The sequence below is a fragment of the Mobula birostris genome, chromosome 1 (genome assembly GCF_030028105.1).
Source record: "Mobula birostris isolate sMobBir1 chromosome 1, sMobBir1.hap1, whole genome shotgun sequence".
NCBI classification, from domain to species: domain Eukaryota; kingdom Metazoa; phylum Chordata; class Chondrichthyes; order Myliobatiformes; family Myliobatidae; genus Mobula; species Mobula birostris.
In genome coordinates this window covers 38,275,343-38,296,456 of record NC_092370.1, presented here as the reverse complement: position 1 = coordinate 38,296,456, position 21,114 = coordinate 38,275,343, and the positions used below count along the sequence as shown (strand labels likewise).

Sequence of the window (21,114 nt, the reverse complement as noted above, 5' to 3'; positions counted from 1 at the left end):
AAATATGCTTGCCATTTTAGTTTGTTAGATCAGTAATTTAAATCTCTCATGATAATTGCAATTTCCTTTGAAATGTCCCCATTTATACTTCACCCTATTAGGAGCCCACAGTTTTGGACCTATAGATTATTCCCAGCTGAATTTTCTTCACCCTACTGTTCAATATCATCATCTGTAGCTGTTGCAGCCTGCAGAATGTGAAGTATTCTGTCTGATTCTGAGAACACACACTGCTGGCTGGTGAGATATACTGGGAACCACCGAACAAAAAGAGCATTGGAAATGAAGATCTTAAACTAACTTGGTCAACATCAATTCTTAACAGCTGACACAGCCCTGTGAACTGTCTCACTGTAAATCATCCCATTGATTTGGGAACTGATATCTTACAAGGATTGCATCCTGGTAGGTAAGGAATCAAATGGTTGAAATATTTGTAGGATCACACCCGCAAGATTTTGAAGAAGTTAAAGATACATGTTCGAATGGATAAAGATTGGAATTTCAGTGTTTCAATAGCAGTAACAAACTTAGCAAGAAACTTTGGAAACCAACCACTGAAGACAAGGACCTGGAGTCACAAATTAAAGAAGAGCTCACCAGAATTGAACCTTGCCAGGTTTGATAAGGGTGGGTGAAAACTAAATTCAAGAAGCGGGATTTGAAAGGGTTAAAGTAAACTAGAGTTGTGTAACCAAAACAGTTATAAATCTAAAAAGTTAATGTGTCTGGTTTGAAACTATTCTTAATAGAAACAATCGAGGCACCTGAGCTTTGATTGTAATTCTCCCCTTAACTATTCTCTGCTACAGCACTCTCATTTCATTTAAAATTTTTAAACATCCCATCACTAGAACAAGTTACAGGGACAAAGTTAGCATGTGTTGTACTCCATTATCTTACTGTCTCCTGGACTTTAGGTCATATTCTGATACTCTGTTTTCTACAGTAATCCAAAGATACATTGACCCTTCCCCTCACAAACACACATGGACTAAATTGAATAGAAGACAGATTGTAAGTACAAGATAAGGAAACTAGAACAAATTGCTAGGCATGAATTCATTCCCAGTTTTGCTGCGGCCCAATACAAAAAAGGTAATCAGGCTGCAGAGAACATCATAATTCTGACTTACCGATGATGGAAGAGCAATTCTAAGTTTCCAAATGCAAAATGTTTAAGCTGTTGGAAATTGGAAACAAACTTAGAAAATAATTGGAATGTTTAGGGAATCATGCAGCATCTGTGGAGAGAGAAATAATGTTAAAATTTTCCATAAGAATCCAGTAAGGCTATAGATACGTTCACTGATGAGAGGAAAGCGGAAGGAGAATAGAAAACAAAAGGACGAGAACAATTGTAGATGAGATAAAATGACAAGAGGTATTAATTGAATGGGATAAAAGGGTAGTGATGAGACAAAATCTCTTAGGTTTACATGGAAATTATGAAAAGAAAGTTCTACAGATTCTAGAAAACAAACAAAAACTTTAAGCAGCTGGAAATCGTAGAGTTGTATTGAATGAGAACGTGGGATTTATAGGAAAAAATAGCAAAGCCAAGAACAGAAAAGTCAGATTGAGAGCTGAAGGGGGAACTAAAGTGACAGGAAACCTACAGCATGGGCTTGCACTTATGGATTGAATAAAGATGTTCTGCAAAACAATTGATTGATCTTTGGCCTTCAGATTAAGAAGTGAGTACAGTTGACTAAATAGAAAGTATAAGCAAATCTCCCTTTCACGTGGTATTGGATAGTTGGAAGGGAGGAGGCATAACAGTCAGCATGCAGCTGCCTGGGGAAGGGGATCAGAATACCCTTGAAATTATTCTTTCAGAACGCTGAAACTGAGGAATAGCAGATGCTCTTGGTAGCAACATCATATTGGGAGGCTTTGTAAAGAGTAGAGCATTATTTGATCAATGTGGTGTAAATTGGAAGGCAAGGAGTTAGAGAGAGGGAAAGTCAGAGAATAGTCACATAAAGATGAGAGGCCCAATTACATCAGTATTTACTAAAGATGTATTATCCTATCCAGTTAAATTCTGCTGTGATATTAAGGGTAGTTAAACTCACCTTATTTCCATGATTAAGGCCTTATCTAAATTTGGATCAAGCCTCTACTGAGGGACGGAGCAGTGATCCTAACCAAATTAAACAAAGCATGAATTACCACACTACTAATCAGACACCTGGTTGTACTGGACTGGCAGATTTTGTTGACTATTGGATAATATTGCTATTGATAACACAAAATTTTAATTTCACCTTTTAAAAAGATGTTGCACAGTATTATAATAAATATTCCAGTGAACTAAGTTTAAAGAGAGTACAGAAACTGCAGTCCTGTGAATTTCAAGGGAGCTAGATGCCAAAATATCAGGATTTCTGTACAGTTGGCCAGCATTGCTGCTAGACTGTTCTACTTGGATGAAGTATCAAAGGTACATTTCATCTCCTTGTTGATAATTTACTATAGATTGATCTATAGCAGTGGTTCCCAAAGTGGGCGATGGGAGTTTCTGATGGGGTGATAAAGGGGGTGATGCTCAGGAGCAAGGGGCCAGCTGAGGGCTTAACTAAGAAATAAATTACTTCTTATAAACATTTGATTCTCAGTGTCTCATAATTGAGTATAATGAATATGTAATCACCTTTCCATTTTTCTAGTTTCTATTTATGATTTATAATTTAAATTTTTAATATTTACTATTTTTTACTATTTTTAATATTTAATATTTGTAATCCAGGGAGTGGGAAGCGCAGAATCAAATATCGCTGTGATGATTGTACGTTCTAGTATCAATTGTTTGGTGACAATAAAGTACAAGTATAAAGTATCTCTTGCTAATTCACTGTTATCTTAGACTTTGCTGGAAATATGTTTTTATTGTTGAAAAGCTCCATAGAATTGGAGAACTCATTCTGCCGGAAGTAAGGGAGTTTCTGAGTACAGTTTTTCACAAGTCACCAGTCCAAACAATTAAAGTGATTCTGCTCAGTGACAACTCTGTTCAAAGATGAATAGATGAAATGTCTGGAAATGAGACATATTGCGGAACATATTTAGGACAACAGAATTTGCTCTGCCATTGGATAAGTCAACTTTGCCAGGCAATGAATCTTTGCTATGTTCACTTCATAAAATATGAAACCATGGTTCAGTGGTTGTTCTTTGCAGGGTGCCTAGAAACAGATTTTGAAGGGGAGTCAATACTTTGGGTTTTTATAGGCATCCGTTAGTCTCGTGAGACCATGGATTTGCACCTTGGAAGGTTTCCAGGGCGCAGGCCTGGGCAAGATTGTATGGGAGACCAGCAGTTGCCCATGCTGCAAGTCTCCCCTCTCCACATCACTGATGTTGTCCAAGGGAAGGGCACTAGGGCCAATACAGCTTGGCACCAGTGTCGTCACAGAGCAATGTGTGGTTAAGTGCCTTGCTCGAGGACACAACATGCTGCCTCAGCTGAGGCTCGAACTAGCGACCTTCAGTTCACTAGATCGACGCCTTAAACACTTGGCCACGCGCCAATTGAGTGAATTTTCAAGGACATTCTGCTTACCAACATTCTTGCTTGTGCAACAGATAGGGCAGCATCAATGACAGGATACCACTGTGCAGTTGTTATTTTCTTGAAAAAGAACTACACCTAATACATTTACCATTCACTGTGTAGTACACAGACAACAACCTAAGTGATTGGACTGCACAACCCATTAAATACTGTTATCACAGTGTTAAATTGAATGAAGTCCCACACCCTCAATTCTCAACTATTTTGCGAGCTTTGTATTGAGAACGATGAACAGTTTCAATGTTTGCTGTTGCACACAGAAGTCAGGTGTCTCTCAAAAGGAAACTGACTGAGATGCATTCATGCGCTTTTGGAAACTGAAAAATCTTTGAAGACTCGAGTGTTTCATTCAGTAATCAATTCAAGAATATTAGGCATGGCAGTGCTTATTTGCTTCATTGCATTTCCATCATCCTACCTTGTTGAAAGAGGCTTTAGTGCACTGAACCACTTATTCACAAAAAAAACAGAAACTGCTTGGACATTGTTACACACGAGGCCTTAAGGCTTGCTGTCACAGTTTGAACCAGATATTTCAACTCTTGCTGAAAACCATCAAACTCAAGGATCACATATATTCAAAGCTGCTGGACAGTACACAGGTACCGTGTAAGCTAGGTTTAAAGACAAATAAAATCTTAAAGCAGAATAATTTTTCTCATGTTAGCATATGGTAAACATACGTTCTTACAGTATGGGGCACCAGAAAGTATATTGTGCTTAAGAGGGGCGTTGGCAAGTATGATGGGCTAAAAAAAAAGTTGGAAAACTCTGGTCTATAGTAACCTGATTTGCATTCTTCTGCTTTTGGTAGACAAATAGACCAGGACAATTTTCCACTTTGCTGGGTATATGTCATTGTCAAAGCCATACTGTAACAAGCTGGACAAATACTGGAATGTGAGATGCAGGCACCTCAGCTGGAGAGCAAGATCGATTAGATTCCATCTGGCAGAACTTATCCCAAAGAATTCCTATCCACCACCACCCTCCTGTCTATCAAAATTGGTATTCAGCCGTAACATTTTATTTTTGGCTCCTCCCACTTTCACAAAACTAGAAGTGTAGCTATGAGAACTAACATGGTTCCCAGCTATTCCTTTCTTTTCAATGGATATGGCTACATTTAGAACCCAGACTGGCAACACTGCCCTCAAATTCACTAGGTCTATCTTTGACAACTATTTCCTCTTTTTTGATCTCTCTCCATGGGCATCTTTTGCAAACTTACTGACTAGTGAGGTTACAGTGACTATACCTCTTCCCACCCGTCACTTCTTTCAGTTCCTCTGGCTCCACTACACCAGCTCTTGTGGTGATGCTTTCCACTCCAGGATACCCGAAATGCTCTCCCCTCCTCCCCCACCAACCCCAGAAAGCAGGGCTCCATGCCCAACTGCTATCACTGTTGCCCTTATCCATAATCTTCTCCGTCTCTCACAAATCTGCCTTCACCCCATACCCTCAGACGTAACAGGGATAGAGCTCCCCTTGTCATCACTTATCATCTCGTGACGTCTGCATCCAACCTATCATTCTCTGCAATATCCACCATCTCAGATGGGATCCCACCATCAGGAACAGATTTCCTTCTGCTTTCTACAGAGATCACACGCTACGTGACTCCCTTATCCACTCCTTCCATCCCACCGATCCCCCCCACCTCCAGGCACTTATCACTGCCATCATGCAAAATGTTACAACAGCCCCTACATCACATCCCTCACCACCAATCAGGGCCTTAAAACAGTCCTTCAAGGTGAGGCAGTGCTTCACACGTATCCAATGGCACTATTTATTGAATCTGCAGCTCCCAGTGGAACCTGCTCTACACTGGCGAGACCCCACAGAGATTGGGGGGGGGGGGTGGGAAAGGTTAGGGAAATAGTTTTGTTGAACACCATCTTCTGTGTGGAAGCTCTAGAGAGAGTGCAGAGATTTACCAAGAGACGCTGTCCGGGTTAGAGAGAATGTCTTTTGAGGACAGGTTGAGCGAGCCAGGGCTTTTCTCTTTGGAGTGGAGGATGATGAGAGGTGATTTGATAGAGGTGTTTAAGATAATGAGAAGCACAGACAGCCTTTTACTTCAGGATGTCAATGGCTAATACAAGAGAGCATAATTTTAAGGTGACTGGAGAAAAGTATCAGGGTGGGAGGAGGATGTCAGAGGTTTTTTTTAAACAGTAAAAGTGGTAAGTGCTCTGAACACACTGCTGGGGTGAGAGACAGATGCATTTGGGAGATTTAATTGACTTTTAGATACACACATGGGTGAAAGAAAAATGGATGGCTAGGTGAGTTAGATTGACTTGCAGTACGTTAAAAGGTTGGCACATCACTGTCTGAACAACCTGTACTGTTCTATGTAACAGCCAATGACCAGTGATTTTAATTTCACTACATGTCAGTCCATGGCCTCCTCTACTGCCAAGGTGATGCTCGATACAGATTAGAAGAACAGCACATCATATTCCATTTGGTAGTCTGCAACCTAACAGCTTAAACACTGATTTCTCTGACTTCTGGTCATCATTCCTCTCAACCTACCCGTTTCTTACCCCCCTTATCCCACAGGCCCCATTACCCCTTCTCCTTTTCCTCTGCCCTATTGATCCACGCATTTCCAATGTATTTCTTCCTCTGGTTCTGCTTCTCACCTCCTTCCCTTTATTCCATAATCCACTGTCCTCTCCTATCAGATTTCATCTTTAGCCATTTGTCACTTCCACCCGTCACCTCCCAGCTTCTGACACCATTCCCACTCTCCCTCTCCTGCTAATCATCCCCCGGATTCTCCTATAGCTACCTGCTCTTGTCCCACCCTCTTCCCTCACCTTTTTATATTAGCTCCTCCCCTCTTTTTTCTAGTCCTGATGAAGGGTCTCGACTTGAAACACTGACTGTCCATTTCCCTCCATAAATGCTGCCTGATCCACTGAGTTCCTCCAGCATTTTGGCTGTTGCTCAGGATGGCAATTCGATCTGAAAATGGTCACTATGGCTCCAATTTAATCCCTTGCCTTGATATTTTGGGCACCACCAAAGCAGAGGATGAGATTTCAGTTCTGTTCACAGGGCCCCGCTGGCTCTGACATGTACATCACACGTGAAATGTTCTAGTTCCTTCACAGATATCACAAACTAAAATGACAGCAATGAATTGTCCATTCAGGTGGTGCTCAGACTTTGCATGCTGAAAAAGATGCAAATGAAAGGTCAGTGTTCTACCAATCAGAAGAGGACTGCACTGATAAAAGAGAGTTCAAAACTTTATTGAGCTATGACCTGATTAGAATACGCCAGATGATAACCAATATTGTACAGAAAGTTGTACATTTTTTTTTACATAGAAAACTTTACATGTCTGTACCATATATATTTCATCCTTCTCCAAATATTTATTTTCTACATCCACAGTGACTAGGAATGCTTGGAACTCCTGTATCCACTTAGTTTTGTTTATTAAAGCCCAGTTCACAGCCTCTTAATAATTAGATTTCAATATATTTCATAATCCCAAGCCCCAAAACTGATTCATTATTCAATATATTTAATTTAACATCAATTTTATACATAGACAGTAGAACCTACATCAAACATGGACACAGTTTTGTCAGTGCAGATGCACCTCAGATCAACCTGCAATGATTCAAGTTCCAGTTGACAGGATCAATCACTTTGTTTAAATAATAGGCCCTAGTCTGTAATATACAGGTAGGGAAAACTCATCTTTATTGACAGGGTAACCATTTCACTAAATGTATTAATGTAATGGCCTTAGTGCCTCCTTTCACTAACTATTAAGCACATAGCTCCCAGGGTCCAATGCATCTGCATGAGCAATATTAAAGAAAATTTAAAAATATTCACAAAAGCCAAAAGCAAAAACAACCCAGTGCATACAATGAACAACAAAATTGCAGTGACTCCAACAAATTAACAGAAAATAATGAAATAAAAGAAATTCATTCTGGTAGAACTATATAGTGTTAAAATTGTATTTTACAGATTTGTATCTCTGTACAACAGATTTCACAGAAGGATGGTCATTATAACTAAAGATCTTGAGCTGTGCAAACAAAAAATAGTTACTAAATAATGCTCAAGAGACCTGCTAGTATCTGTAAGAAACTCAAAATTAATTATACTTTCTAACCTGCCTGTAAGATGCAACAAGATTATATTTCCCTTACAGCATAAATATTACTCATTGTCAAACCACAGTACTCATTTAAATATTTCTCCATTATAGGATGTTCACTGTATCCTGTTTATGTTCCATCTTTGAGTCCCAGCGTCCTTCTCGACACAAATGACATTTCAATATGTGACAATTCCATGCTTAGCACATGTCAGCACTCAGTCTGTATCTTCAGATAATTAATCCAATAAAATAAATCAGTAGGAACTTAGTTCACAGTTCACTTATCCACATCTTTAGGCAGGTTAAATCAACAGATTTAAGCACCATCCTTTACAAAAAGATCAAGGAGGATCAAGGCAGGAGGAGAGAATCAAAGTAGGCAAAATGCCTGGTCCTTTTCAGATTTATAGACAAGAATGCCTCGGCTAAGATCAGTTATCATTCCTTGTTGGTGAATCCATGCTCTTGCTCTGAAGGATGAGATATTTTAAAGACTAAACCAATGCGGAGATAAAACTTTCGTAGAACAGCCCTCAGTTCAGGAATCAGATTAAATTGCATAATTTCACACAAAAGGGGGTAGTACCTTGATGCATGGGCCTTGAACTGTAATGGAAACATAGAAAAGATAAATCATTTTAAAGTGGACATATCAAGATAGTTTGCACAAATTTATCCAGGTGTAATCAATATCTCTAATGCTATGTTGCTGAATTATCTGTTTTCAAAAGCAACCTCTTCCACTAGAAATGAAGCAAAATCAAGAGTTGATTCTATATGTAAATATTTAACAATCTTTTGATGCCCTTATGCTCAATACTTTATTGTAGAGGTCACCAACCTTTTTAAGCCCAAGATCCCCTACCTCGACCTTAGTGAAAGGCAAGATCTACCTACTAAATCGTTTAGAGAAAACACAGCTCAGATTGTACTTCCAATTTGAGGCCTTTTATTTGGGCTAATTGTATTTGAATTACACAAAATACTTCTGTCAAACTTTCAAATTAGTTCAAACAAGAAAACACTGTAACCGGCATATCAAACAGGCCATAGCTGTCTTTCTTTAAGAATATTACAATACTTCACACCTTTAATTCTAAGTTTCATTATTTAGTTTTATTTCAACATGAAAAATAAATGAATAAAAATTGCCTGCTGCACTCAGCGTGATGACTGGGGCTGAAAACTTTCTGCTAGTTCCCTGAAATTTGGCTCATAACTACAGACAGCCAGTCTGAGACAGTCTGTGAGGTGTCCGTCAGTAAGAGAGCTCCTGTACTTAGATTTAATAATTTTTATCTGTGAAAATGCAATTTCACACAGATAAGTTGACCCGAAGTAGGCACTGACTTTTAGTGCACATGCGGTGAAATAAGGAAACTTCTCCCTGCTGACAAGCCCCCAAAAGTCACCGTCCCTGATCTTGCTTTAAGCTTGATGTCATTTTGCAAATCCATTATTTCTATTTCAGAATCACTTGGCACACCAAATACTTGCTGGAATTTGGCTGCTATCTGTTCTATATCAATCGGCAGAAATGGGTTTGAAAAAAATGCAGCAATATCTTTCATGACGTTTAACTCCCCAAAACGCCAATCGAACTCTATTACCAGTTTGTCTAAGTGAGCACAGTACCGCTCAGGACGAAGAGCATTTTTTTCCGTGATGGCCGGTAACATTTTTTCCAAGTTGGGAAGGTGTGTCAGCCTCCCTTTCTTTAAATTTGAAATCCAAACACCGAGCTTGGCTTTAAACACATTTACTGCGCTTTTCATGTGGGTTAGGTGTTGGTCTTTTCCCATGAGCTCGTTATTAAGTGCGTTTAATTTAGCCGTTATGTCTCTCAGAAACGCTAAATCCAGTAGCCATGCATCATCTGACAGCTCCTCGTGCTCCTCGTTTCTTGTTGACAGGAAAGTCTTTATCTCAGGCAGCAAGTCAAGAAATTGTTGGAGCACTTTGCTGTGACTCAACCACCGAACATCAGCATGAAGAATTATGTCTCTGTAAGCAGCATCAAACTCATCCAATAACACCCTGAATAAGCGGTGCTGAAGCACTTTTGCTCAAACCAAGTTTATCAGTTTGACTACCAGTGTCATTACATGAGAAAAGTCCACGACCTTCCCAGCCAAGGCCTGCTGATGAATCACACAGTGATAATCTAGGAAGCTGAGAAAATCAGGGTCATTACAGCACAGTGCTATAAAACCAACGGGCACACCACGCATTGCTGGGGCCCCATCAGTAGTAATTGCCACCAGTTTATGAATAGGGATGTCATTTTCACGGATATATTTTTTAAACTCATTGTAGATATCCTCACCTCTCGTTCTCTCCTTTAATTGCAAAAGAGTGAGGAAGTCCTCCTTTGTTGTAAAATCCTGGAAAGCCATTCTGACAAATACAACAAGCTGAGCTGTTTGCATTACATCCAGGGATTCATCGAACTGCAGTGAAGAATTTTCAGAGTGACAAGTCCTTTAACACTTGTCGATCCACTTCCTCTGACAGTGACTCTACCCGCCTTGTCACTGTTGCAGGGCCAAGCGGTATATTACATATTGCGGTTGTGATGTCGCTTTTGTTTTTAAAGTCATTAAAAACAGTCTCTGTGGTAATGACCATTGCTTCCTTGAATAAATCGCCATCTGTAAAAGGCTTCTTGTGTTTAGCCAAAAGGTGACTTACACGAAATGATGCTTCAATAGCAGCCTTATTTTGAGCAGCATGTTTTGTGAAAAAGGATTGCTGGGCCTTCAACCCCGATTTCAGCTCCTCAAATTTCCTGGCATGAATTGCGCTCTTTAGGGGGTAGGTGTCTTTAAATTTCTGGTGGTTGGTGTTGTGGTGCCGCTCCAGATTTCCTATTTTAGTCAGTGCTTATGTTTGGTGGCACAACATACATACACACTTGTCTTTCACCAAGGTAAATCGAAATTCCTCTTCCCATTCTGGATGGAAGTTGTACGTTTTCGCCTTCTTTCGTAGAGCCTCCGCCATGCTAGCTAGCTACCTTGCAGGATATCACGAGTGAGTGCCATATACTGATGTTTGCCACAGTCTGTACTCTTATCTAATCTAATTGGTCACTTTGATGCAGCACAAGCTACGCTGAAAATGCGGTGCATGGCGGGGGAGCTACACACATGCGCACTGGGCAGAAAGAACAGAACTAAAACCCCACAATCCGGAAACAATCTCTCTTTACAAATAGTTTTCAATAGCGAAAATATTGCTATATTACCATTATCCTAATTAGTATTACTTACTTTTTTAATGCTCACATTACAACAGTATTTGTGTATTTATTTTTCATTTTTTTCGGGATCGACTGGGAAAGTCTCAAAGATCAACCGGTCGATCGCGATCGACGGGTTGGCGACCCCTACTTTATTGGTTCTCACTCTTAATGCACTGAAAATTTGTACATTCAACCTTCATGACACTGAAAAATATGCTAACTTGATTGATATAAATACTGTATTAATCTCACTTGATCTTAATAAAATGGCTTTGCCTAAATGTGTGTCCATTTCCATTGGTAAGCAGATGTGGAGGCCGTTAATAAGGAATACAGGGATGACATTGCATATTGCAGGAAGAACACTTACAATTTAACGATCAGTTTTACCAGGATATATTAGAAATTTTGTATTACATGTTCAACAGTGATTATGAACAATGAATTGCTGCTAGTTGGGATAATTTTCTAAGTGAACACCACTCAGTCAGCACTTAAATTATATGTCTGTAAAAATATTCTGAGATAACTGAGACTGGAAACAAAATATATTGAATAGGTCAACAACTGTCAGTGCCAAAATACTTTGACACTGAACATTAAATGTTTATCTGCCTGGAAGGTGGTGACCTGTGATGATCTGCAGGGATTTGTTCTGAAATCCCTGCTTTTTGTGATTTTTTATTAATGTCTTGGATGAAGAATTGGAATTGGAAGGGTGGGTTAGAAAGATGACACGAAGGTTAGTGTTGTGCAGTGTGTAAAAGGTTGTCATAGGTTAGAACAGGACATTGATAGGATGCAGATTGATTTGATAAGTGGCAGATGGAGTTAAATCCTGAGAAGTGTCAATCGATACACTTTGGAAAGTTGAACTTAAAGCAGAAAACGAGGTTAGTGGCAGGATTCTTAGCAGTGTGGAGTAACTGAAGAATCTTGGGGTCCAAGTCCATAAATCCCTCAAAGCTGCCATGCAAAATGATAGAATGATAAATGGATTGTTGGCTTCATTAATCAGGGAATGAGCTCAAGAGTTGTGAGGTAATGTTTAACGCTATAAAAATCACATTTTGAGTATTATGTTCAGTTCTTCTCACCTAATTAAAAGAAGAATGTGAAAACATTAGAGAGAGTGCAGAGGAGATTTACCAGAATGCTGCCCGGATTACAGAACATGTCTTATGAGGAAAGGCTGAGTGAACTAGGGCCTTCCTCTTTGATGCAGAGGAGGATAAGAGGTGACTTGATAGAGACGTACAAGATTATGAGGCATTATAAGAGGGATAGGCATAAGGTGTGGCACGTTAGTGTAGCGGTTATCACAATTACTTTGCAGCACCATCAACGGTTTGATTTCTGCCACTGAATTTGTATGTTCTCTCTGTGACCACTAGGTGCCCTCCAGAGGTTTCAGTTTCTTCCCACATTCCAAGGACGTATGGTTAGGGTTAGCGAGTTGTGGGATGCTATGTTGGTGCCAGAAGCATGGCGACACAGACAGCTCCCTAGATACAGCAACCTGGAGATGATCAGATACTCTGTTGTGATTTGAGGGATAAAATACTGACGAGAACACTGAAATAATCTCTCACATTTTTTTAAAATAATGGAATGGAATCTTTTACAGCCATATGCAAGAGAAGACAGGGCCTCATCTGTAAGACGATACCTTCAACAGTGCACCATTCTCGCACTACTGCAGTGGAGTGTTAGCCTTTAAGCACTTCATTGCTGGAGTGAGACTTGAACCTGTAGTCTTCCAACTCAAAAATATTAATTGCCTAATGAAAGTGTCCAACTTTTCTGAATCAACTAAAGGCTCATCATAATCAACAATAAATCTCTATTTTCAAAAATGGTTTGTTTTAATTATGATTCTTACCCTTTCATCATTTATTTTAAGGACTTTAGTTAAAAATAGTAGCAAGAGATTTGTCCAGGCTTCTCGATGACTCTCTGAGGTAAGTGTGAGGAAGTAGCTGAGAGCTTCACTGCAAACACTATTGAAAGATAACAGTTGGAATCAATCAATTAAATACAATTCACAAGAATCACTGTATGTGCAGTAGTGTATAAAAATATATACAGCTTAGTTGCAAACCACATTTTTCAATACAAACAAGAGAAAATCCAAACAACACGAATGCTGGAGGAACTCAGCAGGCCAGGCAGCATCTATGGAAAAGAGTACAGTTGACCTTTCAGGCCGAAACCCTTCAGCAGGACTGGAGAAAAACAGCCGAGGAATAGATTTAAAAAGGTGGGGGGGGGGGGGAGAGGGGAGAGACAAACACAAAGTGATAGGAGAAACCTGAAGGGGGAGGGATGAAGTAAAGAACTTGGAAGTTGAGAGCTGAAAGAGGCAGAAGGCCCTGGAAGAAAGAAAAGGGAGGGAGGAGCACCAGAGCAGGTGCTGGGTGGGCCAGGAGACAAGGTGTGAGAGGGAAAAGGGGGTGGGAAATGGTGAAGGGGGGTTGGGGGGGTAGTTGGGGGGCATTACCAGAATTGTGAGAAATCTATGTTAATGACATCAGGCTGGAGGCTACTCAAATGGAATATAAGGTATTGTTCCTCCAACCTAAGTGTTGCCTTATCACAATGATGGAGGAGGCCATGGTTAGACATATTGGATTGGGAATGCGAAGCGGAATTAAAATGGGTAGCCACCAGGAGATCCTGTTTTTTTTCTGGCGGATGGAGCACAGGTTCTCGGTGAAGCACCATCTCCAACGGGATCGCACCACCAAGCACTTCTTTCCCTCCACCCCACTTTCCACAGGGATCGCTCCCTACGTGACTCCCTTGTCCATTCGTTCCTCCCGGCACTTCTCCTTGCAAGTGGAACAAGTGCTACACCTGCCCCTACACCTCCTCCTTCACTATCTTTCAGGGCCCCAAATAGTGCTTCCAGGTGAGACAACACTTCACCTGAGTCTGTTGGGGTCATATAATGTGTCCGGTGCTCCCAGTGTGGCCTCCTGTATATCGGTGAGACCTGATGTAGATTGTGAGACTGCATCTCCACAGCCCACCACCAGGCACATCTTTCCAGTTCGCTTTCCTCTCACTCGCTTCTTCAGTGCTTGTGGTGATAGTTTATCACAATTTATTTCAAAAATGTGTTATTAATAATGGTTTTAATCGAATTCCTTTGCTCTCAAACCACAAGTAAGTTGTCGCATGTCTTTAGTACGCCATCTTAAGCCGGAAGTTTAAGGATCCAACTGATGGCTTTGTTGCAAAGTTTACAGACGTTGTGAAGATACGTGAAGGGGCAGGTAGTTTTGAAGAAGTAAAGATGCCACAGAAGGATAGACGGCTTAGGAGTGAGCAAATAAATGGCAGGTCGAATACAGTGTCGGGAAGTGTATGATCATCCACTTTGGTAGAAGAAATGAAAGGGTTGACTATTTTCTATACGGCGAGAAAATACAAAAAATTGAGGTGCAAAGGGACGGGCAGGATTCCCTAAAGGTCAATTTGCAGGTTGAGTCTGCGGTGAGGAAGGCAAATGTGATGTTAGCATTCGAGGACTAGAATATACAAGCAAGGATGTAATGTTGAGACTTGATAAAGCACTGGTGAGGCCTCACTGGGAGTATTGTGAGCAGTTGTGGGCCTTTTGTCTTAGAAAGGATATAGTGAAACTAAAGAAAGTTCAAAGGAGGTTCACAAAAATGATTCCAGGATTGAATGGTTTGTCATATAAAGAGCGTCTGATGGGCCTGTATTCACCACAATTCTAATAACTGAGAGATGACCTCATTAAACTCCATTGATTGGTGAAAAGCCTCGTTAGACTGGATGTGGAGAGGATGTGTTCTATGGTGGGAGAGTCGAAGACCAGAGGACACGGCCTCAGAATAGAGGGGCATCCTTTTAGAATGGAGATGAGGAAGAATTCCTTTAGCCAGAGAGTGAATCTGTAGAATTCTTTGCCACAGGTGGCTGTGTATATTTATGGCAGAAGTTGATAGATTCTTGGTTGGTCAGGGTGTGAAGGGATATGGGGAGAAGGCAGGAGATTGGGGCCGAGAGGAAAATCGGATCAGCCATGATGAAATGGGCCAAATAGCCTAATTCTGCTCCTACATCTTATGCTCTTATCCTCTCCTCACCTTAAAGCTACGCTCTCCAGCTTTGAACATTTTCATCCTGTAGAAGAAATTGACCATCTAACCTATGCTTCTCGTAATTTCATACGCCCCAGTAGATTGCTCCTCAGCCTCTGAAGCTCCAGAGAAAACAATCCAAGAGCCATAGAAATCATAAAACACTACAGCACAGAAACCAGGTCCTTTAGCCCATCTAATCCTTGCTGAATTATTAATTTACCCCGTCTGAATTTTGTCCAACCTCTCATCATAGGGAATACATTTTAATCCAAGCAATGTCTGAGTGAACTCCTGCACCGTCGCCAAAGCTTTCACATCCTTTCTGTAACGTGGCAAGCAGAACTGCGCACAATATTCCACATGTAGCTTAACCACAGTTTTAAAGAGTTCCATCAGAGAGGTAGCTCAAGATGAAGAAATCTTTTGGCTCTATTCTTAACTGTGGTGTGGACATGAATAATGGTTCAGAAAAAGTTATAATTCCACAGGAAATAAATTTGGTTGATCGATGTCACTGGAGTTAATTTAACACATCACTGAGTACTGGGGAGGTGTTGGTGACTCAAGTGTAAATGATATCCTCATATCTTTTAAAATGTAGCAATATAGCACTGTCATTTTGTACAGATGACTGAGTCTGACATCAGTAGTGGGAAAGTTATTAGAAGGATCAGATATATGAGTATTTGGGTAAACACAGACTGATTAAGGATAGCAAGCATGGCTTCAGCTTCATGCGTGGTAGGTCATATCTAACCAATCTTTTTTCTCAAGAGTTTTTCGAGAAAGTTACCAGGAAAATGGATGAAGGCAAAGCAGTAGATGGTGTCTACATGGACTTAGCAAGGCATCTGACAAGGTCTCGCATGGCAGGTTGGTCAAGAAGGTTCAGTTGCTTAGCATTCAAGATGATGTAGTAAACTGGATTAGACATTGGCTTTGTGGGAGAAGCTGGTGAGCTGTAGTAGATGGCTGCTTCTCTGATTGGAGGCCTGTGACTAGTGGAGTGCTTCAGGGATCAGTGCTGGGTCTGTTGTTTGTCATCTATATCAATCATCTGGATGATAATGTGATTAAGTGGATCAGCAAATCTGCAGATGACACCAGGATTAGGGGTTTACTGGACAGCAAGGAAGGCTATCGTGGCTCACAGAGGGATCGGGATCGGCATCAGCTAGAAAAATGGGCTGAAAAATGACAGGTGGAATTTAATGCAGACACACAGGAGGTGTTGCATTTTGGTAAGGTCAACCAAGGTAGGACTTACACAGTGTACGGTAGGGCACTGTGGAGTGCAGTAGAGCAAAGGGATCTGGGAATACAGGTCATAATTCATTGAAAGTTGCATTACAGGTAGATAGGGTCATAAAGCAATCTCTTGGCACATTGGCCTTCATAAAGCAAAATACTGACTACTGGAGATGGGGTGTTATGTTAAAGTTGTATAAGACGTTGGTGACGATTAATTTGGAGCATTGTGTTCAGTTTTGGTCACCTACCTACAAGAAAGATGTAAACAAGGTTGAAAGAGTATGGAGAAAATTTACAAGGACATTGTTGAGTCCAGAGGATCTGAGTTGTAAGGAAAGATTGAATAAGTTAGGACTTTATTCCTTAGAACATATAAGATTGAGAGGACATTTGACAGAGGCATACAAAATTATGAGTGGTATAGATAGGGTAAATGCAAGCAGTCTCTTTCTACAGAGGTTGGGTGGGACTATAACCAGAGGTCAAGGGTTAAGGGTGAAAGGAAAAATGTTTAAGGGCAACATGAGGGAAAACTTCTTCACTCAGAAGGTCATGAGAGTGTGGAACAGGCTTCCAGTGCAAGTGGTGAATGCGAGCTCAATTTCAATGTTTAAGTGAAGTCTGGATTGGTACATGAATGGTAGGGGTATGGAGGGCTATGGTCCCTGTGCAGGTACATGGAAGAAGGCAGTTTAAATGGTTTCTGCACAGACTAGATGGGCCAAAGGGCCTGTTCCCACATTGTACATTTTTTACGACTTTCAGACATCAAGCAGTTGCAGAGAAACCCCACCCACAGAATAGTTAACATACACCCATGAGCAGAAGTGGCAGGTTTACACAGCAATCCTAACTACCGCATATACACAAAGAAGTATCATAATTTCCTCATTATGATAAATGGGTGATTTTATTTCCCCTCTCCCCATTACACAATGTTTGTTAACAACTTGAGAAGCATCAAAAATACTGCTGAGTTTTCCAACTACAGTCATAAGAATTGTTACTTACTTTAATAATCGATGCTGAACTTCCGCCCAGGCATCACTACGATTTTCATCTGTGTACATTCGAAACAGGATACGCAACCCACAAGCAATGCTACTGGTCTCTTGCTTTAAAAGATTGGGCTTCGATTTGCCTTTGAAGCCTATGTCAACAGAAAAGACTCAAAATAAAACAAAAATTGTGGTCTAGCCAATAAAACTATATTTGGTTTTGAACTGGAGTTACTTTACATGCATACACATGAAATTACTTGAGCCCCATAACATTTGCGACAATATACAAACAGATTGCCTTTCAGCAGAAAATTTAGGTTCAAAGTTCAAAGTAAACTTATTATCAAAGTACATGTGTTACCATATACAACCCTGAGATTCATTTTCTTGTGGGCATACTCAATAAATTCATGATAGAATAATAGCCATTATAGAATCAATGAAAGACAGCACCAGCTTGGGTGTTCAATCAGTGTGCACAAGACACAAACTGTGCAAATACTAAAAGATACAATAATAATAAATAAATAAGCAATAAATATTGAGAACATGAGATGTAGAGTCCTTAAAAGTGAGTCCATAGATTGTGGGAACATTTTAATGAAGAAGTGAAGTTGAGTGAAATTATCCCTTTTGGTTCAAGAGCCTGATGGTTGAGGAGTAATAACTATTCCTGAACCTGATGGTGTGAGCCCTGAGACTCCTGTATGTTCTTTCTGATGGCAACAGTGAGAAGAGACCGTGTCCTGGGTGGTGGGCATCCCTGATGATGGATGCTGCTTTCGTGCGACAACGAGAATGCTTAATGACGGGGAGGGCTTTACCCATGATGGACTGCACCATATCCACTGCTTTCTGTAGGATTTTAGAATTGGTCCATTCATACTTGAGCAATTTGGTAACAAAAGTCTAATATGGCACAGCAGTGCTGTCCCAAGAGAGTGCTGTAATCACTGGAAGTGTAATCTTTCAAATGAGATGTTAAACTAGGGCCCAGTCACTGGAAGTGTAATCTTTCAAATGAGATGTTAAACTAGGGCCCAGTTACTAAGGGTTTCCTGGTCTCTCAATGCCTTCATTTTGAATAATAATAGAAATATAATTTTCAGTCTATTTTCTGAAGTTCATTTCTCAATAAACTTAATTAGTAGACCTTGTCACTATGACAAGAATACCTGTGGAAGCCTGCTGGGTGTACTGTTGTTTAACCTACTTACTTGTGCCACAAAAATGGGGGAAAAAAATCACCAATGCAGGAAACCTGAAATAAAAACTGAAAATGCTGGAAATGCTCAGTAATCATGCAGTCTCTTTGGCAATGAAAACACAATTGTCTAGTGTCTGAATGAGTTCTAATGAAAGGTTATTGCAAAGAGACTTTATTTTTGTAGAAGCTCTGATTTGCTGCAAATCTCTAGCAATTCCTGTTTTTAATCACAACAGCAACCTCACTTCAAAAATCAAGTCCACTGGCAACAGCAGTTTACTGGCCTGTTCAATAGCGGACATAAAGAATGCTGCATAAGATATTGTTGGAAAGTACAATAAATATAACAGATTTGGATTATGATTTTCATTCTGAAATTTACAATTTGTTCAAACAATTTCTAAAACAACTTTGATTCCCATACTAATGTCATCTGTAAATATAATCCATTGACTAATCACAATGTTCATCAGAAGTACGAAGTAATTGAAAGAGTGCAATATGGAGAGAACAAGAGCAACCAAGGAATGGATTTTATATCAGACATCAAAAGTTCAACTATTTTAGAACTCTCATAACACTTCATCTCAAAGATGAGATTTTAATGGGTAACAATTGGCATTGTGTACTATATGTGGAGCTCAGAATACTGGATGCATGGACTTCCGTGAAGCACATAATTGGAAAACTGTATTCAACAAAACTGAGTTACTTTTGAGGGCATATCTAGGAAGGCCAAAAAACTGGGTACTAGTGAGGTAGAAGGAGAAGATGGCGGCGTGATGCAGCTTGCACGGCCACTCCGGTGAATGATATCTGTAATCTGTCAAGTAGGGTGCCGTGCACAATCCTGATTTGATGGAAACAGACGTGAGAGAACGGAGGAACATCTGGAGAAACTTCTGAAACGCCGTTATCGCTGCCGCTGTTGCTGTGTGGTCCGGAATCTATGGAGGGGAAGGCCCTGAATCCTCAGCTTTGCTTGTTGCTCGGCAGCCGGGATGGGGTCGATCTTATAAAGGGCTTGATCTTTCTGCCTGAAGTGGTCCTGTATGGATCAGGATCACAGCATGCAAATGCCAGATGGATACAAACCTTTGTGAGCAACCAAAACTGAGAAGGATGGTCTGAAGTCCCTCATGTTTGACAGACTGAATGGTCTGAGCTAGATTAAGGCAGGTCGTGGACAACTGTTGCGTCTACTATCTGTACCTTATCAGTTTGTTTGTGAGAATGTGGTGAGTGTGCATGTGGCCGATCGATCGCGTGGTAAATCAAAGGGCTTCCTATGCGCAGAAGACTCTCTTTTAGGAATGAGGTTTTGAGTGCGGATGTCTTTCATCAAGGTGGGCCCAGTTTGTAGCTCCCACACTATTTGTTGCCCAGGATGTATCATTACTTGCATGACTAAGTAAAAATGTTCACTCATACTATCCATTGTAGTTCTTGCTCTGTACAATATGTAACATTTTGGCAATGAGGGTCAAAATAAGATACATCTATTGTGGGCCACAGCGCTGGCAAAGCTGACCACTGAACTGGGCTGCAATGGAAGACGACCTTCCTAGATTACATCGCACTCCCACCAGTTTTAACACCAGCTGCAAAGCCCACTTACTTAAGCTATCTTCACAAGACTAAACATAATGGCTTAGGAATGCAAGTACAAAGGTACTGAGCAAATTCAAAGAAGCAATGCCTATCTAAACGTTAATTATTGGAATCCAAGATAGGAGGACTCAGGAAAACCTCCAGTCCAAAAAGTACTGTTTGTCCTGGGACAAAGTATGCTCCACAGTTCAGCACCAGGAAGCAGTCAAGAGAGGCCTTAGACAGATTCAGTCACACCCATCACCATTCAGACAGTACTGGAGCAAGAGCCCACTCCCGAAAACATTGATGTTTCCCAGTAGATATCAACTCACAGCCTACAGTCTCCACAGGAATCATAAAAACTTCCACAGAGATGCCATTGCCATAGTCATGCTCAAGTTGTCTGATTGCAAGCGTCAAAAGACAGTCTGCTGGTTCAGTCAGAAGGTAGACCATCTCGAGAAGGTGTGCTTCACTAAGCAATGCGCCATGAGAAAACAGCATAATTCAATCACACAAGGAGTCATCCAGAGCGAAGAAGTGGAAGAAGAATTTTCCAAACCCATGTCATGGGCCACTGGTTACACTCACAGTGCACAACCAGACATGAAATTTGGATGGATACCGAGTCAGCCACCACTGGTTAAGCCAATTGTCAGTTTCTGAAATTGCGACGGCTGAACACAAGTGTTTTGCAGCTACACCGTAGGTAAAGTGGTGTCTTTTTAAATAAGGAGGGAGAGAGAAACCGGGGAATTATAGACCGGTTAGCCTAACGTCGGTGGTGGGGAAACTGCTGGAGTCAGTTATCAAAGATGTGATAATAGCACATTTGGAAAGTGGTGAAATCATCGGACAAAGTCAGCATGGATTTGTGAAAGGAAAATCATGTCTGACGAATCTCATAGAATTTTTTGAGGATGTAACTAGTAGAGTGGATAGGGGAGAACCAGTGGATGTGGTATATTTGGATTTTCAAAAG

General features: G+C 40.6%; 1 protein-coding gene across 3 annotated transcripts in view; it reads right to left on the bottom strand.

Annotated features, from left to right (window-relative positions):
* Window positions 1–6,828: 6,828 nt before the first annotated feature.
* The window catches only part of arfgef1 (ADP-ribosylation factor guanine nucleotide-exchange factor 1 (brefeldin A-inhibited)), a 211,943-nt gene continuing 197,657 nt past the window's right edge, over window positions 6,829–21,114 (bottom strand). For all 3 annotated transcript variants that reach the window (XM_072254182.1, XM_072254192.1, XM_072254197.1), the window contains 3 exons: window positions 17,343–17,481; window positions 12,848–12,965; window positions 6,829–8,327 (listed from right to left, as the gene is read on the bottom strand). In XM_072254182.1, coding sequence (XP_072110283.1) covers window positions 8,160–8,327; window positions 12,848–12,965; window positions 17,343–17,481 — 425 coding nt within the window. In that variant the 3' untranslated portion in view covers window positions 6,829–8,159. The remainder of the gene's footprint in view (window positions 8,328–12,847; window positions 12,966–17,342; window positions 17,482–21,114) is intronic.